This window comes from Telopea speciosissima, chromosome 3 (assembly GCF_018873765.1).
Source record: "Telopea speciosissima isolate NSW1024214 ecotype Mountain lineage chromosome 3, Tspe_v1, whole genome shotgun sequence".
NCBI lineage: Eukaryota > Viridiplantae > Streptophyta > Magnoliopsida > Proteales > Proteaceae > Telopea > Telopea speciosissima.
Genome location: NC_057918.1, coordinates 35,446,387 through 35,462,180, shown reverse-complemented (window position 1 = coordinate 35,462,180; position 15,794 = coordinate 35,446,387). Strand labels below are relative to the sequence as shown.

Here is a 15,794-nt window from a genome sequence, read left to right as displayed (position 1 = left end):
CCGCCTCCTATTCCTCCGGTTACCCCCTGTTACTACCTTCTGTCCGATGGTCTCTGATGGCCTAAGGACCGCTGGTCACAATCGTTTCCTCTCCTTGGACTCTTCGCCTGATCCCTCTGACGCTCCTGCCATCCCTGCTCTTCCTTCTAAGGCGCTGACGCTGGTCCCTTCGCCTGATCCCTTTGACGCTCCTTCCATCCCCGTCATGCCCTCGTCCAGTCCTGTGCTTTTGAACATGGGGATTTCAAACTTCCTCAAAGGGCAAAAGAAACCCTTTTTGACCCTTCGTACCTCTCTCCCTTCTTCTCCTTGTGTATCCCCCTTTGTGGGCACCCCTGTGGTCCCTACTCTTCTTCCTCTTCCCTTATGCCCAGGCCCACCTCCCCCTCCTCCTTGGCTATTCCCGCTGGGCCTAATCGGCCTGTTAATTCTTCGCTTTCGGCCCATTGTTTTAACCCTCCTCTCCTTGGCCTCCCTAGTTTGGGCTTTCGCTCCAAGTCTGGATCACCCTCCTCTGTGGCCCATCCTATTTCCCCCACTCCCTTTCAAGTCTTTTGTCGTCGCAACCCCAGCTCCCCTCCTTTCCCTAGGAATTGCCCCTACATAGCCTACTCCCTTCCCTGCTCAGAGAAGGTTTTGCCTCTGAGCTTAGATATCCGAGATCATGCTTTTTGCCGTGAGACTTTGGACCCGGGCTAGAGTGTGTTCGTGGAGGATGGCTTGGGTGTCTCTTGTAGTCCAAGAGTTTTTCCCTTTTTTTAGCGTGTTGGTTTTTGTTGGGGGGTTTTTGCCCTCTTTTTTGTAAGTTCTTGCCTTTTTTGGTATAGCTTTGTAATTGGTTCGTGCTTGTTTGTATTCTCTCCCCCTCCTTTTTCTTTCCTTTGGTAATGAATTTTTTATTCACCCAAAAAAAAATAAAATTTGAAGATGAGGAATTGATCAACAGTCTGATGACAGAGGTGAAACCCAATGATCATATTCCAATCAGAGAGGTGTTGTTTGCCAATGATCATCAGAAGATCGTGAAGGTTTATCATGAGATGCACTGTATTTTTGCCCCATCAAAGCCGATCTTTGTGGATGCTGATCGAGTGGTGCTGATTATCTCATTTTACAAAACTCTAGGTCAAATTTTTCTTCATATTGGGAGAATTGACGTAGTAGCGAATCTGTGGATCAGCTCAAACTCGTTTGGTAAATTGTAAAAATGATCACCTTTGACTAGGATCACACAAGCCGTTTTCAGAGGACTCACGTGCTGTGCCTTTGTGGATGTAAACCTCAATGCGGCCTAGCACAAGCACAAAATATCTCTCATTATTGGAAGTTGCATACAAACCGATATACATATCATTGGTTAAAGTGAGTCAAAGGTACGCGGTTTTATCCATGTTATATACCCTCAGGTACGCGATCAAAGGTTGCCATTTCACCACATTGCTAGGACAAGTAAGAGTGTAATGGACGTGGCAAAATTGGCCATCCACCAATCTCAGAATGTCGTAATGTGCCACACCTCCTTGGGGGTTAAGGCACGATACATAACATCCTTACTGAGGCCCCATTTCAAACACATTGTGGCGGAAGTGGGTATCAATTAGTCTCACAATGCTACAATGTGCTACACCTCCAGGGGGACCAGGGCACAACATGGAACGTCCTTGCCACATGATTTCACTTCGAACACGATGACAATGATGCAACTAAGTTACAAAGAAGCAGGTAATAATCAAGCAAACAAGTATACATGAATGGTCTGCAGTCTTGATATCTATGCTATGGCATAAGTAAAGTAAATAAATAAAAGGGGGGTTAGGACACGTTCATGTTTGGCCCTAAAAGGGCTTGATCTGGTTGGGCGGAGTTTCGGCACTTCTACGACGATTCTTGCAGAATTCTGACTCCAAAGGTCTGTTGAAGATTTCTAGGGCAAATTTCCCAAAATCTCCTCTCTTTTTCTTTTCTGTCTTTCTTTGTTCTTTCCTTTCATTTTCTTCTTCTTCTTGGCCTTCTCTATTTATAGGAGCAAGGGAGGAGGAGATTTCATTGGCGCATTAGAGGTTTTGTTTGCGATTTAGCTGATTCACTGGCGAAATTGATTTTTTCCGAAATTCTGACACCTGTCAAAACCGCCTTTTTGGGTACATTTTTGTGTCATTTTGCCAGAAAACTACCAGGAGTGATTTCTCCTAATCCGATCGTCGGAATTTTGCGATCTGGATATCGCTGGAAAGGTTTTCACACTTACTGTCCGATGGTACCTACATCGGAGGTAAATTATGTTGGAAATCAGGTCAGAAATATCCCGGAAAGTGGGAGACCTGTATTCAGTTGTTGGAAAGGATGTTGTTCAGTCGTACCTTTCTTAGTGGGTATGGCCGATCTTTATTTGGGAGGGTTAGTTGAGAGGGGCAAAATTCAGTGTCTACACCTATGTAAAGTGCTTTTGTTAATATAACTCCAAATATCTGTAACAACAAAATGACCTTGACCTGGTGCAAGTTTTACTCCTAGGGATTTCTATGAAGGGTATTGGAGTCAGTTGTAATCTTTGGCACCTTCGCAGTTCGCACGAAGTGTCTGCTCTTGAGACTCAAAGCTGCCTCTTCGTTCTTGTTGGCTTGTTGTAACCTTTGGCCTTTTTGCACAAAGTTGCTGCTCTCAAGACCCGCATTTACTTTTTAAACATTTGAAGCTGTTAGAATTTCTGTTTTCATCTCTTTTTGATGGAGGAATCGATTCAGGTCTTCAAGGACTCTCCAGCAACAAGAGTTGCAGACACAAGAGACAGCAGCAAGCACACTCGATTGGGAGCAGAGGAATAATAAAGAAGAGAAAATAGAATAAGAGGGAAGGATAAGGAGATTCGGCTCTCACCAGCCAGGCTCTCAGCAGCCCTAAGGTTTCAGCTCTCTCAGACTCTCAGTCAGGCCCTCTGCCCTTCAAGCTTCACAATCAAACTTGAGAATAACCATGCTTGCAGCAGGAAAATAACTTTCATTCAACTTAGTAAAATCGTGGGGATGGCTATAACAGCCTTACAATTAAATAGAAGCAATACTTGCTCATCAAGAAAAGAGAAAATAGAAACTACTAAAAATAGAAACCTAATGAAAATAGAAACTAGGTTTTATAGTTTAGCCAACATACAAGGAACAAAATTAGAAACTATAAAATAGAAACTAAGTCTAATTAAAAATAGAAACTTAAGCCTACTTTCTAAATCTAAAATTAGAAACTAAACTAAACTCTAAATCCCCTTGCATAGACAAAATTGACCCCTCTAAATAGTCTTCACATGATCTGGTCTTGGGCCCCACAGGATCTTCTAATAATATTTCACCAAGGCAAAATAAGGGCTGTAGCACTGTTTACCTGAACAGTGTTTTGGCCTCTTTTTCTTCATGTTTTGTCCTCCATCACCTTATCTGCTTGGCCCTGAAACTCAGGAATGTGAAGAGTGCTCTAAAATCTTGGAACTCCTCAAGTTTTGGTAACATCTCAACCTTTGTCTCAGATCGCTAGGCAAAGCTATCTGATATCCAATTGTGACTCCAATCTGATGTTCATAACACTTTCTTTGTTGAAGAAGAGAATCTGTCTCCAAAGACCTCGAATCTTTAGTCTTCCAAGGTGAGAGCTTCTTAAAGCAGAATCAATGCAAATTCCATCACCATGCTTTTGGCTATAGACGACTCCCCCCTCTCTATAGTCGAAGAAATCAAAGATGAGGCAGTTGACTACTTTATGAAGATTTTTTAGGACTTCTTTGCCTCTCCTAAAGCAATCCCTAATGTTTTTCTCCATAAATTCCTTCCCAATTCCCTCCATGGTCCTCTCAATGCCCTCCCCTTTGAGGAAGAAATTCTTTCTGCTCTCCGCTCTTATAAGGCTAATAAAGCTCTTGGCCAAGGTTCTAAAACTCGGGTTCGACCAGCCAGAAATCGAGATATGGTCGAAATTGGTCGAAATCTATGATTTTTCCCAGCCAACTCGAGCTGGTGGTTTCGAGGCCTAGAAATGTTTTTTTTGATATGATTTTTTGTATACAACCTATTTTTGACATTCTAAACACAATGCATGAACTATTTTCGTAAAAAAAACTCAAAATGGTACTTGTGGTTATTGACCCAAGTTTACTAGTGTATGCATAGTGTACTGAGAATCATAGTTGTCAAGACAGACACTTATTTATGCCTAATATCATTTAAGTAAATGAAAACATTTACTTAAGATATTTTTCATAAATAAGCAAATACCCCCTATTTGAATCCAATAAAAGTAGTTAAAAAATAAAATTCCAAAAAGGTAAAAAGTCAACCCCCCTAGAAGAACAAAAATTGGATTTTCGACGGTAGATGTAATTTTTAACTTTTAAATGGCATTCTGGAATCATCCCTTCAGACCTACCATTTCGGAAGTACACATCGGACCTAGGAGACAACAAATGGCATTCCGGAATTATCCCTTCAGACCTCCACGAGTTATCCAACACCTTACCCCTGTTGGCAAGGGTCGTACCATTGGGTTTATGATATCCTAGTCATATGCACCTTCTAACATGTATGTCATGAAGTTCCAGAGTATATAAAATAACCAACAGTTCCATCATCATCTCACAATCTCATACATCATACTATCTTATCATATCATTTATAATATTTTGCATATGCATTATGGAATGTAGTCTATCATCATGCATACATCTAATACACAAAAGATAAACTAAAAACTACATCATCATAACTCTGATATGGTGAATGTACAAATGCAGCAAACATAATATAGGAGAAACAAATAAGAAACACACTCAAATTAAGTCAATTCCGACTCACCTTGAGTTTGAGAGTTGCATAAGTAAGTAGATGATCCAACTCACAAATAAGCCTCACCAAAAGAAGATTACACCTTAATTATATAGCACATAACATGAATTAGGTTATGGAATAAACCCAAGGTAAAGCCCAAACCATTTAGGGCAAAAAGAGAGCCAGCAGAGGGGGACCAGATGCAGGCCAGCCCAGGGACCGGTTGACCGGTAGGATGGCAGCTTCTGCATCCGGTAGGTGTTGCAGAGCTCGAATTTGGGGTTTCTTTTATGGATCTTGCCATGCATAACCCCTAAAGCTTGAATTGGTTTAGGGAAGTTTGAGGGCACAACAATGGGGTCATTTTGACCCAATTGCATGCATGATCAAGGATCAAGAACCCAAATCTTAAAACTAAAATCAGAATCTAAGGGAAAAGGTTGCAAGAACATGGCTGAATCCAAGAGAAGAAGAAGAAGATTAATAGCTAGAGAGTATGCAGGCCTACCTGGTACGTGTGGATGCAAGAGGTAGTAGTAGTTCTCAGCCAACCAGCCTTTCTCCAAACTTTCTCTCTCCTACTCCTTCTCCAGAGCCAAAATCAGAATTTTAGAATGAGTTAGAATGAATTTTTAAGGCTGGTTTTGTTTATATAGCTAAGGCCACTAAGGTTTGTTTGGTTTGGGCCATATTAGAATTAGTTTGGTGAATTAGATTCTCCTAACTATTTAAAATGTAATTAACTCAAGAAAGACTTATAGTTAAGTCTCGGGAATGATATCCCGCGACATAAATGAGAGCCCGGTCGTGATGGTATCGGGTAGCTCAACCCAGACCGGGCATGTGGGTCCCACAGGGGAAATTTAGGGGTGGGTTTTATATAACTCCTTCAATTTAAATCAGATTTAAGCAATCTTGGATTTAATGGAAAGATTTCCAAAATTTAAAAGTTGAAAATTGCACCTACCGCCGAAAATCCAATTTTTGTTGTTGAACTGGGGGGGTTGACTTTTTATCCTTTTGGAATTTGATTTTTTAACTATTTTTATTGGATTCAAATAGGGGGGATATTTGCTTATTTATTAGGCATAAATAAGTGTCTATCCTAGTTTCTGGCATAAATGATTATCTGTCTTAGTTTCGAGCCAGGTTTCCTCAAGTTTCGATAGGCATGAGTGTTGAAACTTGCGAAATATAGGTTGTTTCGGTCGAAACAGGTCGAAACTAGTGAATTTTTTAACTCCACCCACATCTCGTCTTGGTTTCTTGCGAAACTGAGATATCTCGGTGGTTTTGATAGGTTTGGCCGAGTTCTCTTTCCATGCTCTTGGCCCGGATGGTTTTAGTATGGGGTTCTCCTCTAAATGAGACATCATCAAGGTTTACCTTATCAAGGCTTTTTAGAGTTTCTTCTTCAACCCTAAACAGATTAAAGAGGTCAGTCACATTTTCCTTTGTCTTATTCCCAAGAAAGAAGGCGCTTCCTCCATGGTGGACTTCAAGCCTATCTCCCTTTACAATTTGCTTTATAAATTCATTGCCAAAATCCTTGCAAATAGGCCCAAGCTGGTGGTTGATTCTCTTTTCAGTAACAATCAATCTGCCTTCATCCCGAAAAGAAACATTTCAGATAACATCCTCCTCTGCAACGAGCTGGAAAGAGGCTTTGAGAGAAAGAATCAGCCCCTTGTTGCCCTTATGAAGATTGACATCTACAAAGCCTTCGACTTTTTTGAGATGGGATTTTATTGTAAACGTTATGCTCAATATGTCCTCCCCTAAACTTTGTCAATTGGATCTTCCACTGCCTCTAATCAGCTCAGTTCTTAGTGCTTATCAATAGTGGCCCTACTGGCTCCTTAGCTTCATCTGTAGGCATTCGTCGGAGCTGTCCCCTTTCCCCCTAAATTTTCACTTTAGTCCTGGAAGTTCTTTCTATAAGTATCCAATCAAAGATGGACCAGCAACTCATTTCTCCTTTGCCGAAATGCAAGGCCCTCAAGATTTCCTATATGGTCCGTACTGATTACCTCATGATCTTCTCTAAAGCCAACCTTTCTTTGGTTGAGATTGTTATGGCTTACTTGCGTCGCTTTGAAGGCATGTCGGGTCTTTGTGTCAATCATTAGAAATCCCTCTTGTTCTTGGTTGGTGTCTCTGAGGTTGATAAGTTCTGTCTGAAGGAGAAAACAAGGATTTCCTTAGGTCGTCTCTCGGTCAAGTATCTGAGCCTGCCCTTGAGCCCCTCCAAGTTGTTTGCTCACCACCATTCCCCCAATAATGGATCTATGCGCAAAAGGTTCCAGCTTTGAAAGGGCAAGCCCCTTTCCTATATAGGTCGGCTTGAATTGATCAGATCTGTGTTCTAGTCCTCATACATTTATTGGTCGGGTATATTTGGACTTCCCCAATCTTCCATCAAGAAGCTAGAGTCCCTAATATGTGCCTTCTCCAGAAAGGTTGACACTACCAACTTCCTCCACCCTATCAGTTGGGCTTTTGTTTGCCTTCCCAAAGATGAGGGGACCATTGGTCTTAAAAGAATACTGCATGTTAACATATTAGGTATTCTCAAGCTGATCTGGAAGCTGGCTGCCAAGAAGAAAAGAATTTGGGTTGACTGGGTCTATTCTACACTACTCCAAAATGATATCATTTGGACTGCCTTGGGTTTGGAGAAAGATCCTGAAATTCAGATTCCTTACCTATGGGTCATTAAATCTCCGATTGATGATGGAGCTACCACTCACCTTTGGTTGGACTGCTGTCACCCCCTGGGGATTCTCATCCACTTAGTTGGTGATAGATCCAAATATACTTCTGGCTAGTCAGGTTGGCCATGGTTTTGGACATCCTCCTCTATGATGGTTGGGCCCCTTCGCCTTCACTCCTCCCTTGTTAGCATCTAGGATGCTCTTCCGGCCATCATCAGAAGGCCTATAGGTAGTGGCAATATTGTTGTTTTGTCTACTTCCTCCTCGGGCCTATTCAGCTCCAAGTCTACTTGGGACCTCATCCGGCCTCGGGCCCCCCGTGATTCCTTGATGCATAATTGTTTGGTTCAAGGGTCACATCCCTTGCCACAATTTCATTGTTTGGAGGGCCCTCACCCGTTCCCTCCCAGCGTAGTCTTTCCTTATTCAGAGACAGATCCCAGCTTCCCCCATTTGTTGCCTCTGTTGGAATTCCCCTAAAGCTATGAACCACCTTTTCTTTTCTTGCCTTGCCCCTTCTCATCTGTTTGGTAGGGGTTCTTGCCAAATGTTGGCCTTAGAGAAGAAGGATCCTGCCCTTTGATAGAGAATGAAATTGGGTGGATATGTCCTTTGCCGGTAACTCTAGTTGTGATGCAGTGGGTAAGCTAGCCTTTAGCGTCACCATTTACCATATCTGGATGGAGCCTAATCTCAGAAGATGGACCTCCAAGTCTAGATCATTCCTGCAGATTTGGGACACAATGGCCTTTAACATTAGAAGCAAGTCATCTGTGGTTACCTCCCTGTGCATTGATTCTCCAAGGGATATGCTTATTGTTGATTCTTGAGACCTCCCTTTTTACTTGTACCTGCCCCATTCCCTCTTTGTTGAGGGCCGGGCTTTGCTTTGTATTGCTTTCCTCCTCCTCCCCTATTTCTTGGGGAGCCCCTGTATTTTTTCCTCTTTTTGTAGTATAATTTCTTATTCACCGAAAAAAACCCATCAATTAGTAGAAGTGTAGAACTTACATTTCCACAAGAAATACTTGGTTTCTAACTGGTATTGCTGTCCAATTGTTACTTAGGAAGTCTGTGTGCAAGAAACCATTTTGAGAAGTGCTCAAAAAGATGGAGTGAGTTGTTCCCAAGTGAAAAGGGAGAATGGGGCTGAAGATGATCCCGCTCTTGATGAAACTGAATTCTTACCTAAAGTTTATAGGTACTCTATCCCCCTTTGTAAGTACCGCGGTCCTCGGGACGAGGATTCCTCAGCCTTATGGCGACAAGGATTGGCTTCGATGAATAACGACATATCGTTCCGACATATCATCATGGGGATTAGGATCATACTTCATAAAGAAATGGAGTCGCCACTTAGGATTAGGGCCTAGGACCCAATGGGTGTAGCCCCATCCGGGATTAGCGGAAAGGGCTACGTGATTCCATATGATCTGGTCAGAGATTCAAGGTAAGTAGTCAGATTACGAGAGTGGGAAGGTGTTAGGTACCCACCTCGCCCGGATAAACCCGTCTTTCCACTAGATACTTATTTCGAATATTCTCCCTTAATAAAATATCCTATACTAACATTGAAGGCTAAGTTATGATGTACTAATCATGACAAAGAAAGAAAAATCATTTATTATGTATACTAAAGCGAGTTACTTTAATTGTCTACATTATGCCAAAAATAATAAGAAGGAAGTGACAGATACCTGTCAAGAAATACAAGAAATAAATGAAAATGTACCAAGTACAAAATATGTGATGTCCCACGGCTCAGGTGGAGACGGACGATCGACTTGCCTCTCTCTTATCAGACAGAGTAAGGACTATATAAGATGGGTTTTGTTACTCAGACTTCGGGCAGAGCAACGGCTGTATAAGGGATTCTCGTTATCTGTATACAGACAGAATAACAGCTATAAAAGGAGGCTTTTGTTATCCGTATGCGAACGGAATAACATCTTGACTAGGAGGTGAGCGTTCTTCACTTAAGCGGGTAATCGATGGATCTACCCATACTCAGGAACCTCACTTTAACGGACACTCTCAAGAGAGAAAACTAGGGCTGAAAGGGGGTGGATCTCACACTAGAAGGGTCTCCCTACCCTGAAATTCCCTGAAATGAGAGGAGGGGGACCCTCCTATTTATAGGGGGGAGTGCCCCACATCTCTGGCCAGATAGCCGTGGAGGACCACCACGGCGTCGTGGGAGATTTTTCCATGGCGCCGTGGATGACGTCAGCTTACTGACGTCGAAAACCTCCGCAGCGGCGTGGATCCGTACACCATTGCCGTTGGGGACCTCCACGGGGCCGTGGGACACTGTCCACGGCGCCGTGGACAGTGTGGTCCCCCTCTCCTCACTTTTTGGGCCCAAATAGGCCATTTTCTGGGGTTCAGGGTGTGTTTGGGCCCATGGGCCCTGTCTTCTTGGGTTTTTTCCTCCCTTTGGACTCTTCAGAAAATTTTTTGTCGGGGGGAAGGTGAGCAGTACCTCCTTCAGCATTTGGTAAAAGGGTCTTATAAGTCATTTTAGGGATGTTAGGGTGATTTGGCTTAGATATAAGGACAAGAATCCTTCCTGAGAGAGATACCGATGTCTGTCCGTGTCCTATTGTCATCATCGCCGAGGGGGTGACAAAATTCAGTGTCTATACCCTTTCATGTGGTTGACTGATTTTCTTCATGACTGCATGGTAGAGTTTTGGCATAGGGCTTTGTTCTGTTCAAAGTTCATTGTTCTTCCAATTTTTGTTTATAACTTTATCATTTATGGGAGGGTGGGCCTCGGGTGTAATGCCCCACATTTTTTTCCGTTTTAATACTTTAATATTGATTTGGAAGATTTTTTTTATTATTTTTAATGCCTTTAGAATTGATTAATAGTATTATATTGTTATAATATTATTTTTGTGCGACGATCAACCATATTTGGATGGAGCGCAATATCAGGAAATGGACCTCCAACTCTCGGACTATTCAGCAGATTTGGGACTCCATTTCTTTTGAAATTAATGCGAAGCTCTTTTCGGCTGTTCCCTCTTTTTGCTTTGACACCCCAAGGAACAGGCAGATTGTTGTCTCCTAGGGTCTTTCCTCTATCTCCCTCCGTGTCCCTCACTCCAGTTTGAGGTTGCGGCCGGTTGATTTTTTGATTTTTTGGTCCCCTTCGGGAATCTTGTAGTCTTCTTTCTCTTTGGCAATGAAATTTTCATTCAACCCCCAAAAAAAAAAATATTATGTGTATGTAGCTATATTGTTTTAAATAAGACTTATTTGGTTTTATTTATTTATGATAATGCAAGCACTAGGTGGCATGCTTATATTAATTTTAGTGATAAAAAATTGATTAGTATGATTAATTAAGTTAATCCTATTTATAGGGGGATTAATTTGGGATTAGAGGTTGCTTAGCTTGATTGGACCGTGTGTCCTACTTAAGGGCTGCCACATGGGCATGTTGCATGGAGAGGATGAGGTGGTGGCATGGTTAGTAGCCACATGGCATTGAGGTGAGTTGTTATCAATGGTCAGCCACTTTGTTTGACCAAGTCTAAACAGCCACCATTTGCATGGGAGAGGTGGTGATGGCAATGCTTAGCCAGCCACATGGCTTAGAGCATGAGGTGGCATTGAGGAGAAGCTGCCGCCATATGCATGGCCAAGGTGGTGGTGGCAATGGGAACCTATCCACATAGCAAAGTAAGGAGGAGGTGGCTATGAGGTGTCATTCACTTGGTATTAGTGGTTTATTAAGCTGAGTTTGACCATGTTAATGATGGTTAGATAACTTAGTTAGTGATTAGCAATTAAGTTAGTTATTATTTTCATTTGAGCAAGACTATCATACGATTAGAACACTGCTGGTTTTGCTCTGCTGAGTTAGAGACAAGAAAGGAAGAAGAAGAAGGAAGAAGAAGAAGGAAGAAGAGGTAGGTTATTTAATTGGATGTTGTTCTTTTGATGTTGAAGTGGTTCCCTAGCTAAGGTTCTTAACAAGCTGTGGTTTCTGAAATCATAGGTATTTTAGACTTGTACACTTGTGTTCATAGTTTGAATAAGAATTTGAAAAAAGTTTGAGCAAAAGGAAGGAATAAGGGTTTGAAGAGTTAATTTGTTTCTAAGGTAAATTCATTTTGAGCTAGTGTAGATGAATTGATGTTGAGTTTGGATTGAGCTCTGGTAGGAGCAGAAAATTGAATACATTTTGATGTGTTACAGAAGGGTTAAAACCTCATTTGAATACCCAACTGAACAGAGGAGAAAGTTAGCTCTCGAGCAGAGCATTCTGTCCAGGAACTGGTTGGATACAAATTTGACTTTTAAATGTTTTTGGGACTTGGGATCTTTCTGGTTTGGTTCATACATGTATTTCAGTATTGAATGAGCTTTGTATGATTGTAGGGCGTGGTTGTATGTCCTTAATTATCTACCGAACGTAGAGATGATCAAATCGAAAGGAAACAAAGGTGAGGGAACATGGATGTGTATTATATGATGTGATATACATGAATGAATGATATGAGGAGAATATGTATGATATCATTTGCTTAATGATTAAGTGAGGGAAACGTGATTATGGAATCATGGTTGTATAGTAGTGTATATATGAAGTGATATGTTTGTAGAATTATACCTGATATGTATAGAATTAGAAGTATGTATGTAAAGAGTGTAAAGAATACAAGTATCACAGCTGGATATGTTACATACTTAAAGATTATGAGAAGAATATGTGTTTTTAATTATGAGACGAGTTATTGTTAAAAGTTCTTTGAATGCAATGTAATGTTTGAAGCTAGTATGAATTGTTAAACGATAATGATGATGTTCAAGCATGTTATAGAATGCGAGACACTGCATAAGAGATGCATTGAATGAAATGAAAGTATTATGAGTTATGAAAAAGAAAAGAGAAAGAAATGAATGTATTGAAAGTAAATGAGAACACAATACCCTGTGATTGCCGTCCCTTTCTAGTAGAGGGGTTATGTACCATAGTTGTCATGGTGTCGCCATATCGACGCCATGGCGCATATCGCTGGAGAAGTGGGCATATCGACCACCGATATGGATGATGTAAGAATATCGACCGATATGGCCTCCATGTCGTCGCCATGGATGCCACACCACGACATATGGCCATATCGGGCAACATGGTTGTTTCAAATTATAAAACTTAATTTTTTAACAGTAATTTTTTTTAACCATTTTTTATTTTAATGCTTTTTCCTTTACATAAAAAAAAATTAAAAAACATCAAACAGAAAACACTAATACACAATCACATATTCACATCAGCAATTTTTTTTTTAATTTAGATGGGTTGTTTATTAGCTTTATTCACTCAATATAAATTACGTTCTTGTAATTGTTTTTTTGTTTTGTTACTTTTGCAGTCACTTTCATATGAATCATATCTCAACTCTCATGATTATTTTTCAACTTTATTATTAGCAAGACTATTGCTATCAATTATTTGATAATCTATGATTTCATATATACTAATAGATATTACACTTTCATGAATTAAACCATAGTAGATTAGTAGTACATTTTCATGTTAATTTTTGATGTTATAGGGTATATATTATAGCATACTAAATAACATTAAAAATAGAGAAAATAAAAAATAAAACATGGTCTATATCGACATGACACCCCTCCACCGACTTGGATCGCCGTGACGACGTGACAACTATGTTATGTACTGGATGAGGTTTCTACGAGTAGGGTATCGTATCCGTATCCTACTATCCTCTCCGGTGCTCCTGGTGACCAGAACAAGGAGTAGATCACGTGCCTAAAAGAGAATTGAATGACTAGTAGCATGTCTTCCCCGGTGCGCCTAGTGACCGGATACATGGAGTAGATCTTGCGACTAGAACGAGCTAAGATGGTCCTTCTTGGTGCCTCTGGTGACCAGAACAAGGGGTATACCATGTGTTTGTGTGTGATAGATGGCATCCTCCCCGGTGCTCTTGGTGACCGGATACATGGAGTAGATCTTGTGACTTTAATGAACTAAGCATGGTCCTTCCTGGTGCCTTTGGTGACCAGAACAAGGAGTAAACCATGTGTCGGTATGTGCTAGATGGCGTCCTCCCCGGTGCTCCTGGTGACTGGATACATGGAGTAGTTCGCTTACCTGTGAGTTTGCTGCATCATTTCTACCCAGGCTGCAGCGACTGGGATACATGAGTAGAATAAGTGATGCGAGGCCTAGCTGATCTCAATTTTTATGTGCACATTTGGCAGTTCACTAATGACTGGCCTTAACCTAAATAGTAAACTTATCTGCTCATTATTGTGTATGCACTTGTACACTTAATGTATTGTAACATGTTCACCTCACTGGGCTTTTAGCTCACTCCCCTATTGGTGTTGTTTTACAGATGATGAAACTGGAGAGTATCTGTACATCTCCAGATACTGTGGCTGTGAGTGCTCGGGTTGCTCGAATCTTAGAGATAGGGCTTGAGAGCCAATGAGAATGATTTTGATGTAAAGAGTTTTAGTATTGATGTAATTACGATGGATGTTAAAGGATATGTAATATCAATTTAGAATAATTGGTTTTGAACATGTATCAGATTTGCCACCAGTGCTTTTATATGTTTGCAAATCAGTAGTATAAGGCTGTGTATGATGTGTTTCTATGGGAGTTGTGGTAATCATAAGGAAATGTTTGTGATCATTTGATCAGCGCCCGTGAGGGCAGCATCTTTTACCCTATCTGGGTCTGGGTCGTTACACTCTGTGCAACAGTAAGGCTGCTCCATTGCAACCCAGTGGTCATGGGTTCGAGTCAGGAAACAGCCTCTTCTGCAAAGCGAGGGTATGGCTGCGTACATTATGACCTTCCCCAGACCCCGCAATTGCGGGAACCTCGTGCATTGGGTACTTTATCATTTATGGGTGTTCTCTTTCAAGAAAATTGTACGTAGTTTAAGTAGTTTAGGTTTGATATGTGAGGTCCTAACTACTCTTGATCAGGTATGTATTTTTATATCTATTAATCTTTCTTGTCCCTTTTTTTATGGTTATCTAATGGTTACAGAATATAGCTCTTATTAACGAAGCTAATGTTTAAGGTAATCCCTACTAGAGAGGAGAGTCAATCCTGAAGGGCTTATTTTGTATAAGCGAATATAGTAACTAACTTAGCTCTTACCTAGATTGACCTTTGTGTTATTAGCATGATGCTCTAACCAACTTAGCTAATAGGCCAATATTCATCTTCTTATCTTTGTATATTTGTTTTTTAAAAATCTGTAGCAAATAACAATATCATGGGGTTGTACACTTGTACCATTTAATTATTAATTTATTCTTCTTGATTAATTTTAAAATTTTGTATGATTTTGTTACCTTTCTCTAATGCTTCTAATTAGGATAGAAAGGAGCCTGAAGCTGGGGATGGGACAAGACTTACTGAAGAATGTCACAATGTTGGGCAGGACAACAGGACTCCATTTATCCATCGAGCTGAAGCTGATCAGAATGCTTGTGTAGTCTGCAAGCTTGGTGGAAAGCTCTTGTCGGTAACTTTGGCTCTGATTCCTTCTTTTTTTCTTATTTTCAAGTTTCCTTACTATCAGAAATAATTGCACATTTTTGTATCCCTTCTTGGCAGTCAGGATTTGATTCTTTGGGGCAATGCTGACTAGAAATGTGTTAGGCATATACTTTGTTTTATTTTAATTTTTTTTGGTTGGTTCTTCTAAAGTGGATTTTTCGGGGAAAAGAGTCTTGCTTCTCATCCTAATGATTAGTTCTATTTGTGCTCCCCCCTCTTTAGTAGGATAAATTAGGACAAGTATAGATGTACAATTTAAGGGTGTGTTTGAGTAGAAAAGAAGTCGTATCTAGAAAAGAAATGAAAAGAAAATAAAAGTAGTGTTTTTTTCTTGGGTCTTTGATTAGCATAGTGTTGTTCCCAGATTGTCGCTGAGAGGGGAGGATGAATCAGTGACTACCAAAACTCTTCTAAAATTCAACCCTTAATTCTGACTGTCTATACTTGGCACAGACTTTAATTAACAATGCTGACTGTCAAGCTATCGTACCCAATTGGCCCGCGCATGCCATAAGCCCATAATTACCAATCACATTCAATTCATGTGCACACCCACCCTGCAAGAACCACACACTCCAAATATGCAAGAAGATACAATCACACAGGAGACACAATTTTTATGTGGTTTGGCCAAGATGCCTACATCTACGGAACAATGCCTTGATCAGGCTTCATATATTGCTCAATACCCTACAATATTTTGAT

The 15,794-nt window shown here is 40.7% G+C and overlaps 1 protein-coding gene across 1 annotated transcript in view; it reads left to right on the top strand.

Annotated features, from left to right (window-relative positions):
- LOC122654028 (corepressor interacting with RBPJ 1-like) overlaps positions 1–15,140 on the top strand; it is a 33,621-nt gene extending 18,481 nt beyond the window's left edge. Inside the window, exon 5 of the mRNA XM_043848000.1 lies at positions 14,905–15,140. Coding sequence (XP_043703935.1) covers positions 14,905–15,117 — 213 coding nt within the window. The 3' untranslated portion in view covers positions 15,118–15,140. The remainder of the gene's footprint in view (positions 1–14,904) is intronic.
- Positions 15,141–15,794: the final 654 nt, after the last annotated feature.